General features: G+C 49.0%; 2 protein-coding genes and 2 non-coding genes across 4 annotated transcripts; all 4 read left to right on the top strand.

The window, feature by feature from the left end:
• The first annotated feature begins 11,237 nt into the window (after window positions 1-11,237).
• TRNAP-AGG (transfer RNA proline (anticodon AGG)) lies at window positions 11,238-11,309 on the top strand. Its single transcript has one exon. It is a non-coding gene; the product is annotated as a tRNA-Pro (tRNA).
• Window positions 11,310-11,418: 109 nt separating this feature from the next.
• On the top strand, window positions 11,419-15,164 carry LOC149333594 (uncharacterized). The gene is made up of 2 exons (XM_089557755.1): window positions 11,419-12,329; window positions 15,159-15,164. Exons 1-2 carry the CDS (start codon window positions 11,451-11,453, stop codon window positions 15,162-15,164), a joined length of 885 nt encoding a protein of 294 aa, XP_089413881.1. The 5' UTR covers window positions 11,419-11,450.
• A 947-nt stretch (window positions 15,165-16,111) lies between these two features.
• Window positions 16,112-16,183, top strand: TRNAP-AGG (transfer RNA proline (anticodon AGG)). The gene has a single exon. It is a non-coding gene; the product is annotated as a tRNA-Pro (tRNA).
• A 117-nt stretch (window positions 16,184-16,300) lies between these two features.
• LOC149333592 (uncharacterized) lies at window positions 16,301-17,591 on the top strand. The gene has a single exon (XM_089557754.1). It carries the CDS (start codon window positions 16,323-16,325, stop codon window positions 17,559-17,561), a length of 1,239 nt encoding a protein of 412 aa, XP_089413880.1. The 5' UTR covers window positions 16,301-16,322; the 3' UTR covers window positions 17,562-17,591.
• The last annotated feature ends 2,652 nt before the right edge of the window (window positions 17,592-20,243 follow it).

The following is a 20,243-nucleotide window of genomic DNA, read 5'->3' as shown; positions in this document are numbered from 1 at the left end:
AGTGCTTCGCCATCTCGCTTGTGTGGCGTGTAATATTCGTGACAATATAATAGTGCTCTTTAATGAGCCAGATGCTAGATGAAGACATCTTGGTACATTTAATTTTACATGAGTCAACTGTAGCTATTATATTTTTACCCCCAAAAAAACTTATTGCATCACATTGAGCTCTCACTGGAGATATTTCGCAAAACATTTAGGGATATCCATGGGACACCCATGGGACGTGCTACGGATCACAATAAGTGACAATAATCAATATTCCACGAAAACATCCACCCAATGGTCATTAAACGTACACGGTTGTCCACGCACTTTCCGAAATATTTAGTGGATGTCCCACCAATCTGCACTCGAACTCGCGGACATTGAAACCAAATTGGGACATCCCTTGGAATAAGTGATTGGCTGGGTTCCTTTGTCCGCGGGAGAAAGGGTTCTCCGACCAGTAGCTTGACGAGGTGGACGTTGCATTGTGCCTCTCCGTGTGGGACGGCAACGGCAAAAATGACCTTTTTATATGCACAGCATGGAATCCAACCCTACCTCTTCCCTGAAGTGTCGGCGGCAAGCCTGCCTAGGTCCTATGTCCATGAAGCACCGGGGTTCGAAGTTGGTGGCCTTGCGGGAGGTGGTACTTCGTTAACAAGCTTGGTCAACAATAACCTATCATCCAGGGCCGCTTATCCATACGGTACCAAATTTTTCTCATCCGGAACCTCTGCAAGAGGGCAACGGTGCCGCCTTCGGCGGTGGGCGGCTCCCGAAGTCATTCCGAGTGACCCCTTGATTGCACGTACGTTGATCATGCAAGTGCAGTGATTCCGTGGTTAGGGATCTCGGACTATTAAAGCAGCCGGACTGCAGAGCGTAATGGCGTCCTAACATGCGGAACTTGACCGCTGTGAAAATTATTTGAATAGCTTTGTTCAGCATTCTCCAACACTCCGGCTCTTGCTACTGGACTCCGGCCACATCGTTCCTATCCCGACCGCGTCTATGGACCATGGGCCACGGCAAGGTGAAGGCTTGTGTCAAACGATTCTGACTAGGCAGGGGGTTGAGTCCAGGCATATGAGTACAAGTGAGTACAAGCTTGAGCGGTCCTTATCAGTGCGCCTGCTCCTCGAAAGTCGGTGCAAACAAATGCAATCTTGTGTTTGTGGATTGTGAGCTTAGCGTCCCAAGGTTGCACGTAGAGCGTGGGCAACGCTTTTTTGGTGGGCTCCGGATTAATATCTATGGTAAACACGCGACCTACGCGGTAACTATGACTTAGAAGCGGCTTGGCAAGTGTGACAGCGGTACGTAGGAACGGCAGTGCGTTGCCATAACAGCCGTGCAGACATGCTAAAAATCTCAACTTCAACAGAATGGGATTCATTAACGCGAACCGACAATACGAAATGCGGTTTCGTATTTTACCCAAATGGAAACGTGGCAGGGTTCCACCTGCGATCTTGAGGTGAGCAGCATATAGCGCCAAAGCCGCTGAAACACCGCGGAAAGGGCGGAAGCAAGTACGTACGCTGAGCAAGCAGAAAAAAAAATGCAAAGCGCTGTTATTTTAATTATACATGAACAAGAAAGGAGAGGTTGGCCGCCGCGGTGGCTCAGCGGTTATGGTGCTCGGCTGCTGACCCAAAAGACGCGGGTTCGATCCCGGCCGCGGCGGCTAGAATTTCTTTGGAGGAGAACTTCTAGAGGCCCGTGTACTATGCGATGTCAGTGCACGTTAAAGAACCCCAGGTGGTCGAAATTTCCGGAGTCCTCCACTACGGCGTCTCTCATAGCCTTAGTCGCTTTGGGACGTTAAACCCCATAAAAACCAAAAACCAAAGGAGAGGTTGGTGTCGCATATGGTTTCGTTCGGAGGAATTTCAGTTTTCATGTATGTCGGCGGTTATTAATTTTTAGTCTACACAAAACTATAGAACAATGCTCTTTTGGGCTTTTTGCTTAATTCGGCACACAAAGCTGCTATTTCTCTAAGGCCCATTTATGTCTGAGAGTCGCAGAGGTCGTGCAGAGTCGTCGCTAAGCCTAGCCGGTTTCATGTCAATTCCACAGCTGAGGGCGCTTCAGAACTGACCAGCGCTGTGACAAAGGTGCTACTCTTGTCAGCGTTTTATTAATGCATATGGCTATATGTTAGCGTTTCGTGTCATCACGAGCTTGTCCGCACGATTACATCCGAACGAATGGGCTTATGCGAAAAAACATTGGTACCATTGGATAGAACATCAAAAAATCTTGTACGGGAAATTGGGGGGTTGAGGTGGGTATATTAGTTAATTAATTAAAGCCAAAAATGTCCAAAAAGTTGGCGGGGCCGGAGCAAAAGTGGCGCCAAATTTGAAAACGCTGAAAGTGTGGCACCACGTGGCCAGAAGTGTGGGCGGAACCAACGCGTGGCGCCAAATTTGAATACGAAGCGGAGCGCGAAGTTTTAAAACTCAGATGGACATTGATGGAACTTGATTAAGACAATTGTGGTATCGATAAGTGATCGATAAGTGATCGACTTCCGGTCACGAGTCTCAGTTGACGTAAAAAGTATGGAAGTGTTACATCGACGTCTTGTTGTGACGTCATAAGTAGGACGCCGTGCTTACGCATTTCTCCAATGCGGGTGCAGCAGTAATCTCTAACGTTGTTATTGCGAAAGCAATATGGTTTAGTTTGCTTTATGGGGTTTAACGTCCCAAAGCGACTGAGGCTATGAGAGACGCCGTAGTGGAGGGCTCCGGAAATTTCGACCACCTGGGGTTGTTTAACGTGCACTGACATCGCACAGTACACGGGCCTCGAATTTCTCCTCCAAAGAAATTCAACCGCCGCGGCCGGGATCGAACCCGCGTCCTTCGGGCCAGCAGCCGAGCACCATAGCCACTGAGCCACCGCGGCGGCCGAAAGCAATACCACGCCAGGTGCCGCCTCTTCGCGGTACCGCAGCCTACCCTTCACGGTGGGTGGTCGGTTATGTGACTACTGACGTCATACCAGAGCGAGAGATGGGGCACCAAGTCGGCTCTTCAGCGCGCCGCAGCTAGACTTCGCGGCCGAACGACAGTTGGCGGTCGGTCATGTGACTACTGACGTCATACCAGAGGGAGCGATGGAGCATTAAGTCGGCTCTTCAGCGCGCCGCAGCTAGAACTTAGTGGCCGGTCGACCACCTGCGAACGGCGGCAAGCGATTGACGTCATACAAGTTGCAAGAGCTTGCAGGCCTTGCTGCGGTGATGGATGACGTCAACCACAGACATCCAGGCGCTATTGGGCGTAGAGAAAAGTAGCGCCTGCTCGCGGGTTCTTCGGTACAGCTATAGAAGACTTCGGACGCGAGTCAAGATTCTTGTGTTGTGTTATTGTTTATCAACTTAAAACAGTGCGCAGGGACAGGACACAGTCAAGAAACACACAGACACAGCACTGACTGACAACTGAGGAATTTACTGCTTTGCTTGCAATACATACAGAAAGTATCGTCTAAAATACAAAGAAAGCCTTGAAATCGTCATTTTGTCACTTCTGTCGTCATTGCTTGTCCAGATAACCCATTTCTTTTTTCGTCAACGTTAGTGATGGTGTGCTTACGCAGGTGGAACGATTCTTCTGAATGATGAACGCTTCGTATATCTCTCGCATGAGCTTTCGGGGGTATCTTCTCAGAATCTTGCAGCGTCGAAAGTGTGGAATGCATTCGCAGTCCGACACGTGTCCCGCTAGCTTGCTGCCATATCCTTTTTCGATGTTGCCGACGTGTTCCATGAGACGTATGTTGACGCAGCGTCCTGACTGCCCAACATATGACGCCCCGCATGACAAGGGGATCTTATAAACTACATCACTGTCGCATTCGGTGAATTTGTCTTTGTGCTTTGTTTTACAACGTGCTGTTTTTTCAGCGCCTTGGTTGACCATTTTGCACAACTTGGATAATTTGCTGGGCGCATTGAAAACTAAGTCCACTCCAGCTCGCGCCACCACTTTCTTTAGTGCGTGGCTGACACCGTGGACATATGGCATGACGGCTACCTTCCGCTGTACTTTTTGAGGCTTCTTGGGGTTCGGTCGCCGGAACTCTTTCAGTAACTTGAAGCCAAGGCTACAGATGAGGTCGTCCGGGAAACCAGCTTCACGTAACCGTGTCAGCTGTGTCTGGACGCTTTGCTGCTGACGGTGAATGCAGGATCTATTCACGGCACTCCTCAATGCGCCTGTGGCCACAGCTCTTTTTACCAGTTTCGAGTGCGCCGATGAATATGGTAGCAGGCCTTTTTTTGACCGCGGTGCATAACACCAGCACAGATGGGCTTCTTCGATGAATAGTCGTAGATCAAGGAACTGAAGCTGATTCTCCGTCGGTAATTCTTTGGTCAGTTCAAGGTCAGCAAGACCTTCACAGAAGATCTTGAAGATGCCGTCGACAACGTCCTTGTGCTGCTCCTGGTTTGGAAGCTTGTGGATAACAAGGAAGTCGTCCACAAACCGGAATGTCCTCACGACAGTGGTATTAGCCAGAGTTTCTTGTAGTTGACGGTCTCGGCGAGCTAGCAGAAGGTCACTGAGAATTGGTGCAACGCACGAACCAATGCATACGCCTTGCCGTTGGATGTATAGGTCATCATTATGCTTTACAAATGTCGAACGTAGATAGAAGGCCAGCAACTCAAGGAATCTATCCGCATTGATTCCGCATTCATTCTGGAACCTTACAGTTCCCATGGCATCGATTCCTTCTCTCACTGTCTCAAACAAGGCAGTATGTGGCAGAGTGTAATAAAGATCTTTGATGTCTATTGAGAAGACACTCACTTTTTCCTGGCAGCCGTTCATGAGAAATGCGGAAACTTCTTCTGCCTTCTTGACAAGGAAAGGGTCTTCGACGGCGAGGAAGGAGAGCGATTCTTGCAGGTATCGTCCCAAGGGTTGCTGCCACGTTCCTCTTTCAGACACAATTACTCTGAAAGGGCAGTCATCTTTGTGGGTTTTTGCCGTGAAGAAGGCATTCAGGCATAAGCCCTCACTGTTCTTCACAGCTAGTCCTAGTTTTGTCAAGTTGTTGGCTTCACACAGTTTTAGGGCTTCGTTCCTTACTTTTTGGGGTTTAATCTTGTTCAGTTTGCGGAAGTTCTTTGCGATGGCCTGGCTTGCCTTCTCGCCAAAGGAAGCTGACGACATGACGACAAATCCTCCTTCTTTATCCGACAATAGAAGGCTGAGGTCCGCCTCCTGTAAAGACTTGGCCGTCTTGTCAAGGCGTGGAAAGGCTCTTTTCTTCGAGGCTCGACTTAAAACGTCTACCCCTTCGCTTATGCACCTGCTTACTTCTTCATCATCTCCTTTGCCGGCACTACTCCTCACAAAGGAGAGCAGCTGAACTTTGTCCAGACGAGGTTCCATGCAAAACTTCGGTCCCAGTTCAAGCACTTGGCTTGCCTGGAGAGGCACTTGCGTGTTTCCAAGGACATGGATTGTCTGCTTCGGAGGGGAGCGAGTGCCCTGTTTTGAAATTGATGCCAACACCTTTTTCCACAAAAAGTCCGTTACCTGTGACGCCGTCCGTGATAAGTCTGATAAGTCTGTGATAAGTCTTTACAGGAGGCGGACCTCAGCCTTCTATTGTCGGATAAAGAAGGAGGATTTGTCGTCATGTCGTCAGCTTCCTTTGACGAGAAGGCAAGCCAGGCCATCGCAAAGAACTTCCGCAAACTGAACAAGATTAAACCCCAAAAAGTAAGGAACGAAGCCCTAAAACTGTGTGAAGCCAACAACTTGACAAAACTAGGACTAGCTGTGAAGAACAGTGAGGGCTTATGCCTGAATGCCTTCTTCACGGCAAAAACCCACAAAGATGACTGCCCTTTCAGAGTAATTGTGTCTGAAAGAGGAACGTGGCAGCAACCCTTTGGACGATACCTGCAAGAATCGCTCTCCTTCCTCGCCGTCGAAGACCCTTTCCTTGTCAAGAAGGCAGAAGAAGTTTCCGCATTTCTCATGAACGGCTGCCAGGAAAAAGTGAGTGTCTTCTCAATAGACATCAAAGATCTTTATTACACTCTGCCACATACTGCCTTGTTTGAGACAGTGAGAGAAGGAATCGATGCCATGGGAACTGTAAGGTTCCAGAATGAATGCGGAATCAATGCGGATAGATTCCTTGAGTTGCTGGCCTTCTATCCACGTTCGACATTTGTAAAGCATAATGATGACCTATACATCCAACGGCAAGGCGTATGCATTGGTTCGTGCGTTGCACCAATTCTCAGTGACCTTCTGCTAGCTCGCCGAGACCGTCAACTACAAGAAACTCTGGCTAATACCACTGTCGTGAGGACATTCCGGTTTGTGGACGACTTCCTTGTTATCCACAAGCTTCCAAACCAGGAGCAGCACAAGGACGTTGTCGACGGCATCTTCAAGATCTTCTGTGAAGGTCTTGCTGACCTTGAACTGACCAAAGAATTACCGACGGAGAATCAGCTTCAGTTCCTTGATCTACGACTATTCATCGAAGAAGCCCATCTGTGCTGGTGTTATGCACCGCGGTCAAAAAAAGGCCTGCTACCATATTCATCGGCGCACTCGAAACTGGTAAAAAGAGCTGTGGCCACAGGCGCATTGAGGAGTGCCGTGAATAGATCCTGCATTCACCGTCAGCAGCAAAGCGTCCAGACACAGCTGACACGGTTACGTGAAGCTGGTTTCCCGGACGACCTCATCTGTAGCCTTGGCTTCAAGTTACTGAAAGAGTTCCGGCGACCGAACCCCAAGAAGCCTCAAAAAGTAGAGCGGAAGGTAGCCGTCATGCCATATGTCCACGGTGTCAGCCACGCACTAAAGAAAGTGGTGGCGCGAGCTGGAGTGGACTTAGTTTTCAATGCGCCCAGCAAATTATCCAAGTTGTGCAAAATGGTCAACCAAGGCGCTGAAAAAACAGCACGTTGTAAAACAAAGCACAAAGACAAATTCACCGAATGCGACAGTGATGTAGTTTATAAGATCCCCTTGTCATGCGGGGCGTCATATGTTGGGCAGTCAGGACGCTGCGTCAACATACGTCTCATGGAACACGTCGGCAACATCGAAAAAGGATATGGCAGCAAGCTAGCGGGACACGTGTCGGACTGCGAATGCATTCCACACTTTCGACGCTGCAAGATTCTGAGAAGATACCCCCGAAAGCTCATGCGAGAGATATACGAAGCGTTCATCATTCAGAAGAATCGTTCCACCTGCGTAAGCACACCATCACTAACGTTGACGAAAAAAGAAATGGGTTATCTGGACAAGCAATGACGACAGAAGTGACAAAATGACGATTTCAAGGCTTTCTTTGTATTTTAGACGATACTTTCTGTATTTATTGCAAGCAAAGCAGTAAATTCCTCAGTTGTCAGTCAGTGCTGTGTCTGTGTGTTTCTTGACTGTGTCCTGTCCCTGCGCACTGTTTTAAGTTGAAAAATGAACCAACTGGCCCCGCTACTTCCCATGATGTTATTGTTTAACCTGATGGAGGCTATGGATATCGAAGATGCTACAAGTTACACCACTTGCTTTCGCAATTACCTAGGCTTAACCAAAGCTAAGCCCCAGCAATTTTTGTGAACCCCGTGTGATAAAATAAAGAAATAAAGATATGCTCAATTTCCGCTGCGCCTCCAGCAGCGGAGCAAGTATACGCCAGGCGGTCGAGCCTGGGCAGCAGCAGAAGCGACAATGAGCTCCGGCTGGCGCTGCACATCACCACGACATCCTGGAGACGCGGAGACGCGGCCAAAGCAGATGAAACTCTTGAAAGCGCGCGAACAGTCATTTCCAAGAGTTCTCATTTCTAACGAGAAGGCGACCCAGAGGTCGCCCTTGCAGCTTTGAACAACGAAGTGGTCGAGCTACTGCCTGTACGCAAGTGACTGCTGGTCGCATGCCCTTTGTGACTCGCAAGTGTGAATGGGCCCCAAAGCACGAGTGTGCGCAAAAGGTCCAGAAAGGTGTCCAAGCACGAGAACGTACGCACGAGCGGGCGCGCTTCTCACAACAGCGTCCAAGCGCGAGCAGAGAGCGTGCGCGCGCAAAGCAAGTTCCTCTCATAACGGCGTCGAAGCACGAGCCATAGAAAGAACGAGCGCGCGCGCGTGCAAAACCTTTCTTTCGTGTGCAGGCGGTGCAGACCTGCACAAGACAGCAGGGGACCTAGTCGTCCTGTTACGAGGAGTCTCACGGAGAGGGCGCTGTTCACTGGCGTCCGCAGCGCCCTCTGGCCAAGGGTGTCCCCTATTACGCATCTGCTGTCCCGTGTGCGTCCCTCTGAAGTTCGTGCGTCTCACTCTGTTGGCACGTGCGTCACTGCGGCGCGCAGGCGTCGCGCCTGGTGCGTATTTTAAAGAAATAAAGGAAGTGAAACTGAACTTGAAAGGACACATTCTGAGATCAAGGTCCGAGAAACTGTGGGCTGCAGAAATGTCAACAAAACGTTCGCTCTCAGAGGAGAAAAGACATGCGTGTCAGAAAGGAATCTGCCAACTAGCTGAAGGAAACGTCATCACGAGTGACAAAAATGACATAAGGCAAGTGATCAATGACCACTTTATAAAGATATTGTAGGTCGAAAGACTGCTTCCGTGAAGAATTCCTTGCAGTGATGCCTAAGCTCGAAGAAGTTCGGACACGGCTTGAACAGCCAATAGGCTTAAGTGAGGCAGAGAGCGCAATAAATGAACTGATTTGATTTATTCATTTGATTTATTGGGGTTTATCGTCCCAAAGCGACTCAGGCTATGAGGGACGCCGTAGTGAAGGGCTCCGGAAATTTCGACCACCTGGGGTTCTTTACCGTGCACTGAGATCGCACAGTACACGGGCCTCTAGAATTTCGCCTCCATCTAAATTCAGCCGCCGCGGCCGGGATCGAGCCCGCGTCTTTCGGGCCAGCAGCCGAGCGCCGTAACCACTGAGACACCGCAGCAGGTCGCAATAAATGAACTGGCCATTGAGAAATCACCTGGGCCTGATGGCTTAGGGGCCAGTTTCTACAAAACTTTCAAATCGGCCTTAGCTATAGTTCTCCATGAAGTCATTAACGAAACTTACGACCTAAAGAGACTTCCTTTATTCTTCACAACCTCGCACATAGTGCTAATCCTGAAGAGCGTCGATGTATCAAAACATTTGTTGCCAAGGTCATATCGCCCGATATCTGCTGCCAACGTCGGCAATAAAATATTCACAATTGTTTTAGCGAAACGATTGCAAGGTGTCATCACAACAATGGTAGGGCCGCATCAGACTTGTGGCATCAAAAGCCGCAGTACCACGACGAATGTACACGTGGCTCGCAGTGTCCTGGAGTGTTGCGATGTTCTTGGCGACCACGTACGTCGCGATGATGCAGCTTGATTTGGCAAAAACCTTCGACCACGTCTCGCACAAGGCTTTGTTCTCAATAACTGAACATACGAACGTTGGCACTGTCATAACGGAAGGCGCCAAGGTGGCGTATCAAACTTGCTCAACGCGAATTATTGTCAACGGAGAGCTTACTGATAACTTGTGCGCGCTCTCGTCAGGGCGGCAGGATGCCCACTGTCGCCCCTGCTGCTTGCAGCCTATCTCGAGTCACTGTGTTTGGCCATTGACCATAATGCGCGCATAACTAGTTATAGGCTGCTGGCAGCATATGCTAAAATTTTGGCGTATGCGGATGACGTCGCGATTTTCTGCACGAATAAAGCGAGTATCAGAGAAGCAATTAATATCGTCAAAAAGTTTTGTCATTCGACTGGAGCCCACATAAACTGTGACAGAAGTTATGGTTTTTGGCATGGTAAGTGGGAAGACACGCCAGAGCCCTTTTCTAGGCTGAATTAGTCAGCTGGTCTCACTAACATTAACAACACAGTACCTTGAGGTGCCTCTCGGAAATTATCGTGAACCTCAACCTATTGGGCTGACCAAGCTTTGAGGGCTAAGGGCCTGACGGTTGGCAAGGAAGCAATTTTCAATGTTTTCTAGAGCCACTGTTTGCAACCTGTTTTTGGTTTCCAAGATTTGGTATGTTATGAATGTGTTGTGTGCAGCGCGAGTAAGCATTAAAAAAATTCACCGCGTTTTTGCTATTTTTATTTGGGCCTCGACATGGAAGCGGACCAGTCGAACGAATTTGTTTTTCCCGGTCAAGAAAGGTGGTCTTGGTCTCGTTCACTTCTTTCAGCGACAAATCGTGTCGGGCTTTTCTCTTTTTTACGGGATCAAAATGACTTCTTTTTCCGTACGATCATACAAGTAAGGCTGTATAGACATCTCCTGAGGTTCGTAGTTTCGTCCGTTCAAAGTATGTGCGGAGTGTTACTGGATGCCTGCGTGAAGTTGTGTTGGCTTATACAGGCTCTTGAATGTGTGTTTTTCACAGCAGTACGTGTCCGCCGTTACAAAAAGAAAACTGCATGTACAAGGATCTTGCGGACGTCATGCTCCCTGTACCTTTGTACCGTTACCCACATCGGAAAGGTCCTGGACAGGACGTTCTCAAAAGTGTGAAGAAAATGCCAGTTCTACCGTGAGCCAAATCGCTCTTTTTCATATTGCATACCAGCACACTTTCCTTTAAGACATGACTTCAGTACAAAGGTATTCTCACAACCTGGAACACTGAATGCTTTTTATGCAAGTAACCAGAAACAGTAGAACATGTATTCCTAGACTGCTGGGACCCCATCCTTCATTGGGATGTACTTCAGAGCACATTAGAGAAGGACCCGTACGGCATACGTTTCTTCCCAGTGAATACCACAGAGGCTATACCGTATGACCTCATTATGGTCCTGGGCCTCCACGTGGTGTGGAAAACACGAATGCGGTTCGAACACGCGGACTTGGTTGTTCGCCCGTTTCGTGAACATTTCATTGAGAGCGTTGTGCGCTTAAGAAATGTGTACAACGCACTGCCTGATCCACAGCAATGGATATCTTTACTTGATGGATTGATGTCGCTCAAAAAAATTTTAAAGTCGTGTTGGCCAAAGTGTGGCCGCCAAGCTTTATTTCTTGTAACCTCTTTATTTTAACGTCAAAATCGGCGATAAAAAAAAAGGCTCGTTGGTCAAGGGGTATGATTCTCGCTTAGGGTGCTAGAGGTTCCGGGTTCAAATCCCGGACGAGCCCGTCAATTTTTTTAAATTTTAGCCTCCAAATGCATCCCATAACAGTAAACGGCCAACGCCTTGCGTCATCCTCGGCTCGTTGGTCTAGGGGTATGATTCTCGCTTAGGGTGCGAGAGGTCCCGGGTTCAAATCCCGGACGAGCCCGTCAATTTTTTTAAATTTTAGCCTCCAAATGCATCCCATAACAGTAAACGGCCAACGCCTTGCGTCATCCTCGGCTCGTTGGTCTAGGGGTGGGGAGACGGTCGTGTGATGGGAAGCTCTGAGCGCGCTTCGTTATCGGTCATGTCTGGCCGAGGTTTCGGTGAGCGACGCCCACCAGTGGGCTATCGCTTAGTTTTGCCTACGCTGCCTTCGGGAGACGCAATGAAGACAGCGGTTTTCCTTCACTGCGATATTGCCGGGCGGCCTTATCGCATACAGGATTTTCGTGAGCCTTTGGAAACTGCCGGTGTTCTACCTTTCGTGGCTGGCATTGGGCCCTTTCAAATGTCGCATGTGTGGATGTTGAAGCTGAAAACTTCGGAAGCGAAGGAACGACTGCTGACAGAAGGAGCACTTGAAGTGAAAAAACGCTATTGTGCGGTCATAGACCCCAACAAACGTGAGTTGGCCTTCAGGGTGCACTGGGTGCCCTTCTACGTGTCGAATGATTCTGTGCAGAAGGCTTTTGAAGAATTTGGAGAGGTGACAGACGTCAACCGCGAGCAGTGGAACAGTCCCGGTTTCGAAGACGTCGAATCGACCACCCGTCTGGTGCGTATGGTTCTGAAGGAGGGGCTGTCTATCGATGATTTGCCCCACATGCTCAAGTTCTACGGAGGACAAGTGTTGGTGGTGGTGCCTGGACGGCCACCAATATGCCTACGGTGCAAAAGGACGGGACATATTCGACGCGACTGCCGCACGCCAAGATGCAGTTTGTGTCACGCCTTCGGACACGAACGGGAAGGGTGCGTTCGCACGTATGCGCGTGTGGCCACGGGTACTGCTCCGCCGCAAGACGACGGCAGCGAGCTGCTCATGGACCAGGAGGAACTGGAGAACGCCGGAGCCCCGCCCCCTTCAGGACTCAGCGACGGCCCTGCTTCCCAGCAGCCGGAGCTGCCCGCTGGCGACGAGAAGTCACAAGGTGACCCCGCTGCAGAAACGACTGGCAAGAAGGCGAATGCTGCTGCGGCGCCAGAAGAGCCAACGAGGGAGAGCACTTCAGGCGACCACGACTCCGAGGCGCCGATGGATGCGACAGTCGCTTCCATTAAGCGACCTCGTGACTACGAAAAGGCACCGGCTACGGAACGAGAACTGCGGCGGCTAGAAAGGCATTGGAGAGGGGAGGGAGCCAAGAAAGGCAAGTTAGCCTTGTCGCGGTCCTCGTCGCTAACTCGCGACGAGAGGCCGAAGCAGTGAGCCTTAGTCACTGTTGTTTGTTTGCTGTGTGCACGCTATGGCTTATTTGAAGAAACCGCTAAAAGTTGGCACTCTGAACGTACGAGGGCTTGCCTCGAAGCGTAAGCAAGTGCAGTTGAACCGACTGTTCGGGGAGTTAGATCTAGATATCGCGGCTATTCAAGAAACAAAAGTTGAGGATGAGCAGCAAACAGATAACATGGTGCTTGGTTTTCGTTCGCATTTCAATGTTTGTGTAAGCCATGCGGCTGGTTTGTCGGCGGGATGCTGTCTTTTCCTGAGGAAAAACATAGGCATAGTAGAAGAACAAATAATAACTTGTGCAAGGGGGCGGTTTATCGTGTGTGACTTCACATATGAAACATTCGCGGTGAGGGTTGTTGTCCTGTATGCTCCCACGATACAAAAGGAACGGCGCGGTTTTTTTGAACAGTTAGCCTCGTTCCTTGATTGCAGTCGAGTGCTCATACTATTGGGAGACTTCAATTGCGTTTTGGACCCTAAAGATCGTTCAAATGTAAAGGATGTAAAAGACCCGAGTGTTGATTTCTTGAAGAGTGTCCTCAACGAGTGCAGCTTGGAGGATGTAATAGGTCTGGCGAAGAGTCAGAATCACGTGCATTTTACGCATTTTCAAGGTAGTAGCCACGCACGACTGGACAGAATATATGTGTCGCCGGAGTTTTCACCTTCCTGTGAGCAGTATGAAGTGAAGCAAGTGTCATTTAGTGACCACTGCCTAGTTACGGTAACTTTGGGAGGAAGGAAGCAGCGTAAAGCAAAAATGAACTGGGATATGTGGAAACTAAACTCAAGGCTTATAGAAGACGACATATTTTTAAGAAAAGTTAAGGAAAGCATGGATATGTTTAATAATAGTAAAAGAGGACGTATTGAATCTTGGGAATGCTTTAAGCAGGAGTTGAAAATGCATGCCATTGAGCGTTCCACCAAAAGAAAATATGAGGAAAAAAAAGAAGAAAAGCATTTGCGTGAGCTTTTGGCGAATTTAGGGCACGAAGAGGAAAAAACGCCGGGCATGTTCATGCATGATATAAAAGGCGTCAAAGTTAGGCTAGAAGCTTTAGATGCTCAGAAGTACAGAGGAGCAGCGATAAGAGCACGCACGGAAAAATGGCTTACTGGTGAAATGCCTACAAAACGCGCGCTCACAGATGAAAAGCGATACGCGCGGTCAAACGAGATATCAGTTATCGAATACAAAGGACGAACCCTCAGTGAACAAAGTGAAATTTCGAGTGCATTCGTGGAACAGTACCGTGAGCTGTTTTCATGCAAAGCACCAAGTGAAGAAGGGTTTCGGGAAAACTTTTTGCCACTTATGCCAATATTAGGAAATGAGATAACTGAAGAACTAGAGAGCGAAATAAGTATTAAGGAAATAGAGACAGCAATTGAGGAATTGAATGCCGGAAAGTCGCCGGGACCTGACGGTTTGACTGCTGCCTTTTATAAGAGCTTTAAATATGACATTGCTGCTATGCTACATAAGCTTTTCAAAGAGTGTTTTGAGGTCGGTAGGCTGCCACCTTCGTTTAGCAATGCTCATACGGTCTTAATTCCTAAGACAGATGACCCTGCCAAGCTGGTAAAAGTAACAAGCTATAGACCGATCACGTTAACAAACGTTGATTATAAAATCCTGATGAAAGTGTTAGCTAAGCGATTGCAATACGTCATAAAGGATATTGTAGGGCCTCACCAAACGTGTGGCATAAAAACAAGAAGCATATTTAAAAATATTCATGTAGCACGCAGCGTGCTCGAGTGCTGCGATGCTTTAAATAAGAAAGTGGCTATGGTTCAAATTGACTTTGAAAAAGCATTTGATCGGGTGTCTCATGAAATACTCTATTGTTTGTTGGAACATATTGGTATTGGTTCGGTTGTTCTCAATGGGGTAAAAATGGCTTATGCATGTTGCTCGACACGACTTATGGTAAACAAAATATTATCTGAAAGAATTGATGTGAGGGCTTCTGTTCGACAAGGATGTCCACTGTCCCCTCTACTTTTTGCAATTTATTTGGAGCCTTTTTGTAGGATGATAACTGCGAGCGAGCACATCCGAGGTTTTAGGTTGGGAGCGTGTGAGGTGCGAATACTGGCATATGCAGATGATGTTGCCCTCTTTTGTGAAGATCGCAAAAGTATTGTAGAAGCGTTACAAGTAACCGAAAGGTTTTGCAGGCAAACTGGTAGTGCTGTTAATCTAGATAAATGCCTCGGAGTCTGGCATGGACAATGGGACTTAGAACCAGAATCGTTCTGCGGGGTTCGATGGGCTACAACTCCCGGGGTTTATTTGGGAGTCCCGCTGGACAGATATGGGGAAAATACCAATTACTGGAATGAAAAAGCGGAAGAAATGCGGGACCGGACCAAAGGATGGATGGGCCGTAATCTTTCTATTTTCGCGCGTGCAACTGTATGTAACACCTTTCTTGTGGCAAAGATCATGTATTTACTTCAAGTATTATATTGTGCACGAACCAATATCCAAAGGTTTCATCGGGTTTTTGCGGTTTTCATTTGGGCGTCTAATTGGGAACGCATTCGCAGAGATAATCTCTTCCGGAGAGTAAAGGTCGGGGGACTGTCTCTGATGCATCTCTATGTGCGGCAGGTTGTTTTAAGGTTTTGTTTCCTGCGTGACCAAAATGACGCCTTTCTGCGAACATTCATACAAATCATGTTATCCAGTGCACTTCCAGAATTCATGGTCTCTTCTTGCAGTGCTCGGCGGTACACAGTGTCTCGCTTCCTGCGAGAGGTTGTCTGGTCGTTCAGGTTTTTGAAAGTGCGGTTCTCTCTAGAGTATTTAGCGAATGTAACGCCGAAGCGATTATACAAGGATCTCATTGAACAGTTGTTTCCAGCGCCACTGTACAGAACCTTATACTGTGAAGGCCCTGGGAAAGACGTTCTCAGGCGAGTTAAAAAGATGACTGTTGCACCTGGCGTCAAAACTTTCTTTTTCAAACTGCACACCGGAACCCTTCCAGTAAAAACATGGCTAGAGGAAAAGGGCCTTTTTGTTCCTTGGGGCTCGAACTGTCTCCTGTGTAGAAAACCGGAGACGGTAGAACATGTGTTCCTGGATTGCTGGGATGCGGTGTTCTACTGGGATGTTTTGCAAAGAACCCTAAAAAAGGACTTGCCATTGACACCGCGCGGAATTCGGTACTTGACTACTGAAAGTGATGTTGCACAGTACGACCAGATTATGTTATTGGGCCTTCACAGCATTTGGAGGAGTAGAATGGCTGTTCGACACTGTGACTTGGATGCACGATCGGTATGTGATTATTTTGTGGAACATGTGTATAAATTAAGAGAAGTCTTGAAGCAACAAGATTACGCTGATGATGTATTGAGTCTGATGGACCAACTTGTGTTAATGAAAGTCCATTAGACACGGTTGTCTGCCAAGGGGCATGACAACTACGATATTTTAGTTATGTATTCATTCATGCAATAAAGAAAAAAAAAAAAAAAAAAAAAAAAAAAAAAAAAGCTCGTTGGTCTAGGGGTATGATTCTCGCTTAGGGTGCGAGAGGTCCCGGGTTCAAATCCCGGACGAGCCCGTCAATTTTTTTAAATTTTAGCCTCCATCCCATAACAGTAAACGGCCAACGCCATGCGTCATCCTCGGCTCGTTGGTCTAGGGGTATGATTCTCGCTGGATTCCACTTCCGGCCGCGATAGCGAACGGACGCGTGTGAAATGGGCTCCGTTGGAGCGGTATCAGCGGCCGTGTCCGGCCGCGGTAACAGGTTTTCTTCTGCATCGGATGATGAGTATCGTGTTGTTTTGCCTAGTCTGCCTTCAGGGCGTTTGGTTTTGAATACCGTTTTTATGCATGCGGACGTGAGAGCACGGCCCTACCGAGTAGAAGACTTCAGGGATACGCTGGTGAATTTGAATCTGCTCCCCGAGGTTACGGCCTTGGGGGCGTATCAAATGAATCACGTGTGGGCAGTTACCTTCAAGTGTGACGCAGGTGTGCAAAGACTGCTCGCCAACAACGAAGTGCAAGTGAAGAACCATCGCTGCGTTCTCATCGACCCGTCTCACCAGGACCTACGGTTGAAACTGCACTGGCTGCTGCCCACCGTCCCCGACGACGACGTGCGGGCGGCTTTGCTAGTGTACGGGAAAGCGACAGATGTGGTCAAGGAGCGTTGGAGGGTGAATGGTGTGTCTGACAAGAGCTCGACGACCCGGACAGTGACTTTGAAGCTCAAGGCCGGTGTGAAGCCGGAAGATATACCGCATCAGCTTAGGATTGCTGGTGAGCTGGCCCTTGTCGTGGTGCCGGGCAGGGCACCCCTCTGCTTGCGATGCCAGAGCACAGGCCACATACGGCGTGACTGCAAGGTACCGCGCTGTGTGCTATGTCGTCGCTTTGGCCACGACGAGACCGAGTGCGTGCGTACCTACGCCAGCGTCGCAGGGCCCGCGAGGAGTGACGATAACTCGGAGCTCCTAATGGATGAAGCTGATGCTGAAGCAGCAGCCAAGGCGGAGTCGGAAGACAAAGCTACGGCTGGAAATGAGCCGGCTGAGCAAGCCTCGGGCGAAACAGTACGCCAAGGCACTCCGAACCTCGAAGAAAATGGCACACCTGAGAGAACAGAAGACCCATCGACAGCGAGGTTGGTTCAGGACGAGAAGATAAACGCGACCTCGATGGGAAGCGCCAGCGAGGGGGAGCAGAACATGGACACATCAAACGAGGGCACCGCCGCCGCGGCGACTAAACGCTCGCACGAAGTCGTCGAGGAAGATGACACATCTTCTGGCCCGCCCGTCAACGGAGAGCCACCGTCAAAAGCAGCTCCCGTGCGTCGGTCGACGTTGCGACCTCGGCCGAACATCCCTCCAGACCGGAGGACGACGACGAGGGCGACGACGCCGCCGCCGACGCCGCCGACGCAGCCGCCGCCGCCGGCGGCCTCGTAGTTGTAAGTTTTGGGACTGGACGAGCGCTTGTTCTGGCGCTGAGGATGCTTCTTGTCAACGGTAAGCACCATCCTCTTGGTCTCCTTCCATACTACAATGGCGCTGCCAGATAGAGCTTTGCGATTCGCCACAATCAATGTCCGAGGGCTATGTGCGAGGAGGAGGCAACGGCAGTTATATAGGTTGTCAACGGAAAAAGATTTAGATATTATTGCCGTACAAGAGACGAAAATTGAAGGAGATGTTGAGACCGAGAGTATGGTGCTGCCTTTCATGTCACATTACTACGCGTGTGTGAGCCATGCGGTTGGGAGATCCGCAGGCTGTGTTCTTTTTGTGCGCCAACATTTGGGGCTTGAGGTGCAGGCCGTACGGTCGGATATTGCAGGACGTATGGTTCTTTGCGATTTTAGTTTTGGTTCAGTGCTATGGCGGGTGATATGCTTGTATGCTCCTAATGTACTCGAGGAAAGACGACAGATGTTTGAGGGACTCAAAAATTATTGCGATGTCGATCGGAAACTAGTACTGATGGGAGACTTTAATTGTGTTTTAGCGGCGCGAGATAAAGCGAACGATACACCGTACAGAGACGCCAGCACGGCAGAACTTCGAAGCTTAATCGATGAATTTGGGCTCGAAGACGTAGCGGAATGCTTGGAAGACGACCACTGCGTTCGCTTTACGCATTTCCAAGGAGCCAGTCACGCCCGGCTTGATAGAATGTACGTTTCGGCCGAATTGACAGCGCTTTGCCGAGAGTACCATGTGCAGTCTGTGTCATTCAGCGACCACTGTCTTGTCTGGTTTGATATTAAGAACAAGAAAGAAAATAAAAATAAATTCACATGGGAGTTATGGAAGTTTAACGCGAAGATTTTAGATGACGACGTTTTCAAGGAACAAGTGTCAAGTATGCTTGAAGAAATTAAGGATGATACAGCCACAGTGGTTTGCGAACAATGGGAGACTTTCAAGCAAAAAACTAAAATGAAAGCGTTGGAACGAGCTAGCGCTATAAAGTACGAGAATGATAAGTATGAGACGAACTTACGAAAGAGCCTGCAAATGCTAATAAATCAAGAAAACTCAGCTCCAGGCACGTTCAAGGCTGACATCTGTTCGCTCAAACATAAGCTCGAACAGTTTGATATCGACCGATACCGCGGTGCGCTTGTACGAGCCAGAGCCGATAAAGAGATAACCGGTGAGGCACCAACTAAAAGAGCACTGGCAAGGGAAAGAAAATGGGCCCGCAAGAATGTGATTTCCGAAGTTGAACAAGACGGCATTATTTTGAACGAACAGAACGACATCGAAAATGCTTTCACCCTGTTTTACAAAGGTCTATTTGCGCGTAGAGTGGTAGACTTAGAAAGCTTCAGGACAGAATTCTTGGCTTTAATGCCTAGGATTAATGACAACTCAAAAGAGGTGTTAGAGCGCCCGATTACTGTCGCTGAAATAGAGTTGGCTATTGATGACTTAAAACGAGGGAAGTCACCAGGACCAGATGGATTAGGCACTGAATTCTACAAGACTTTCAAGAATGAATTAGCCCCTATAATAGCCCACCTTTTAGAAGACGCATATGAACGGAAGCGCCTACCGCCTTCTTTCCTGGCCACGCATACAGTTCTCATCCCCAAAACAGAGGATCCAATCGCTTTAAGGCAAGTAAAGTCCTATCGTCCAATCAGCTTAACGAACGTCGACTACAAGATCTATATGAAAGTACTGGCTAAAAGACTTCAAACGGTTATAAAAGAGATTGTTGGACCACACCAGACTTGCGGTATAAGGGATCGGTCAATATTCACTAACATTCACACGGCGAGATGCGTGCTGGAGTGCTGCGATGCACTAAACATGAACGTCGCAATGCTCCAGCTCGATTTGGAGAAAGCGTTCGATCGTGTACCACATGAAATCTTGTTTACACTTTTGCAACACGTCAACGTGGGAGCAGTTATCACAGAGGGTGTCGCGATGGCTTACAGGGGATGCACAACGCGCCTAGTAATCAACAAATCGGTAGGAGCACCGATCGAGGTGCAACGATCCGTGCGACAGGGTTGCCCCCTCTCACCATTACTTTTTGCCTTATATATCGAACCCTTCTGCCTTAGTATAATAGACACCAGCTACGTAAAAGGCTTTAAATTACAGCTAACCGAGGACACCCAACTGCGCGGGAACGCGGACGTGCTCTGCATGGGCTCCGTGAATCGTCAGTGTTCTTGACCGGAAAACCCCAGTTTAATGCAAAGTGTTCATTGGATGTGTTCCGTGAAGTTACGAGGACCATCTGGACACCAATTTTATCTCTGTGAGTAGAATATTTTTCCACTTACGGGACATTGAAATCTTGAGGCGGCGAGAGCCACGCTACACCTAACGCCGACGTAGCGTCGGCCGTGGCCGAAGCAGGAGACGCATGGGCTTCGCTGGCCCTACCGGGGCTGAGCAGCCTCGACGGCGGCATGGCATCAGCATCGACTGCGGCACATATTACGGCCCCGGTTATTGAAAATAACCCGGGTACGGACCAGCCCCAAGCCATGGAGCTTGCAAGCACCAACAACGCTGGAGCTACGCGGGGACCGCAAGAACAACCAAGAGTCTACCCAGTCAACGAGACCCCGTGGCGAGTGATGAAGGAATTAGTGGAGCGCAGAGCCC

This window comes from Amblyomma mixtum, chromosome 8 (assembly GCF_055824585.1).
Source record: "Amblyomma mixtum isolate Tamu chromosome 8, ASM5582458v1, whole genome shotgun sequence".
NCBI classification, from domain to species: Eukaryota; Metazoa; Arthropoda; class Arachnida; order Ixodida; family Ixodidae; genus Amblyomma; species Amblyomma mixtum.
Note: the sequence above shows the minus strand (reverse complement) of the source record. Positions and strands in the feature narration are given on the sequence as shown.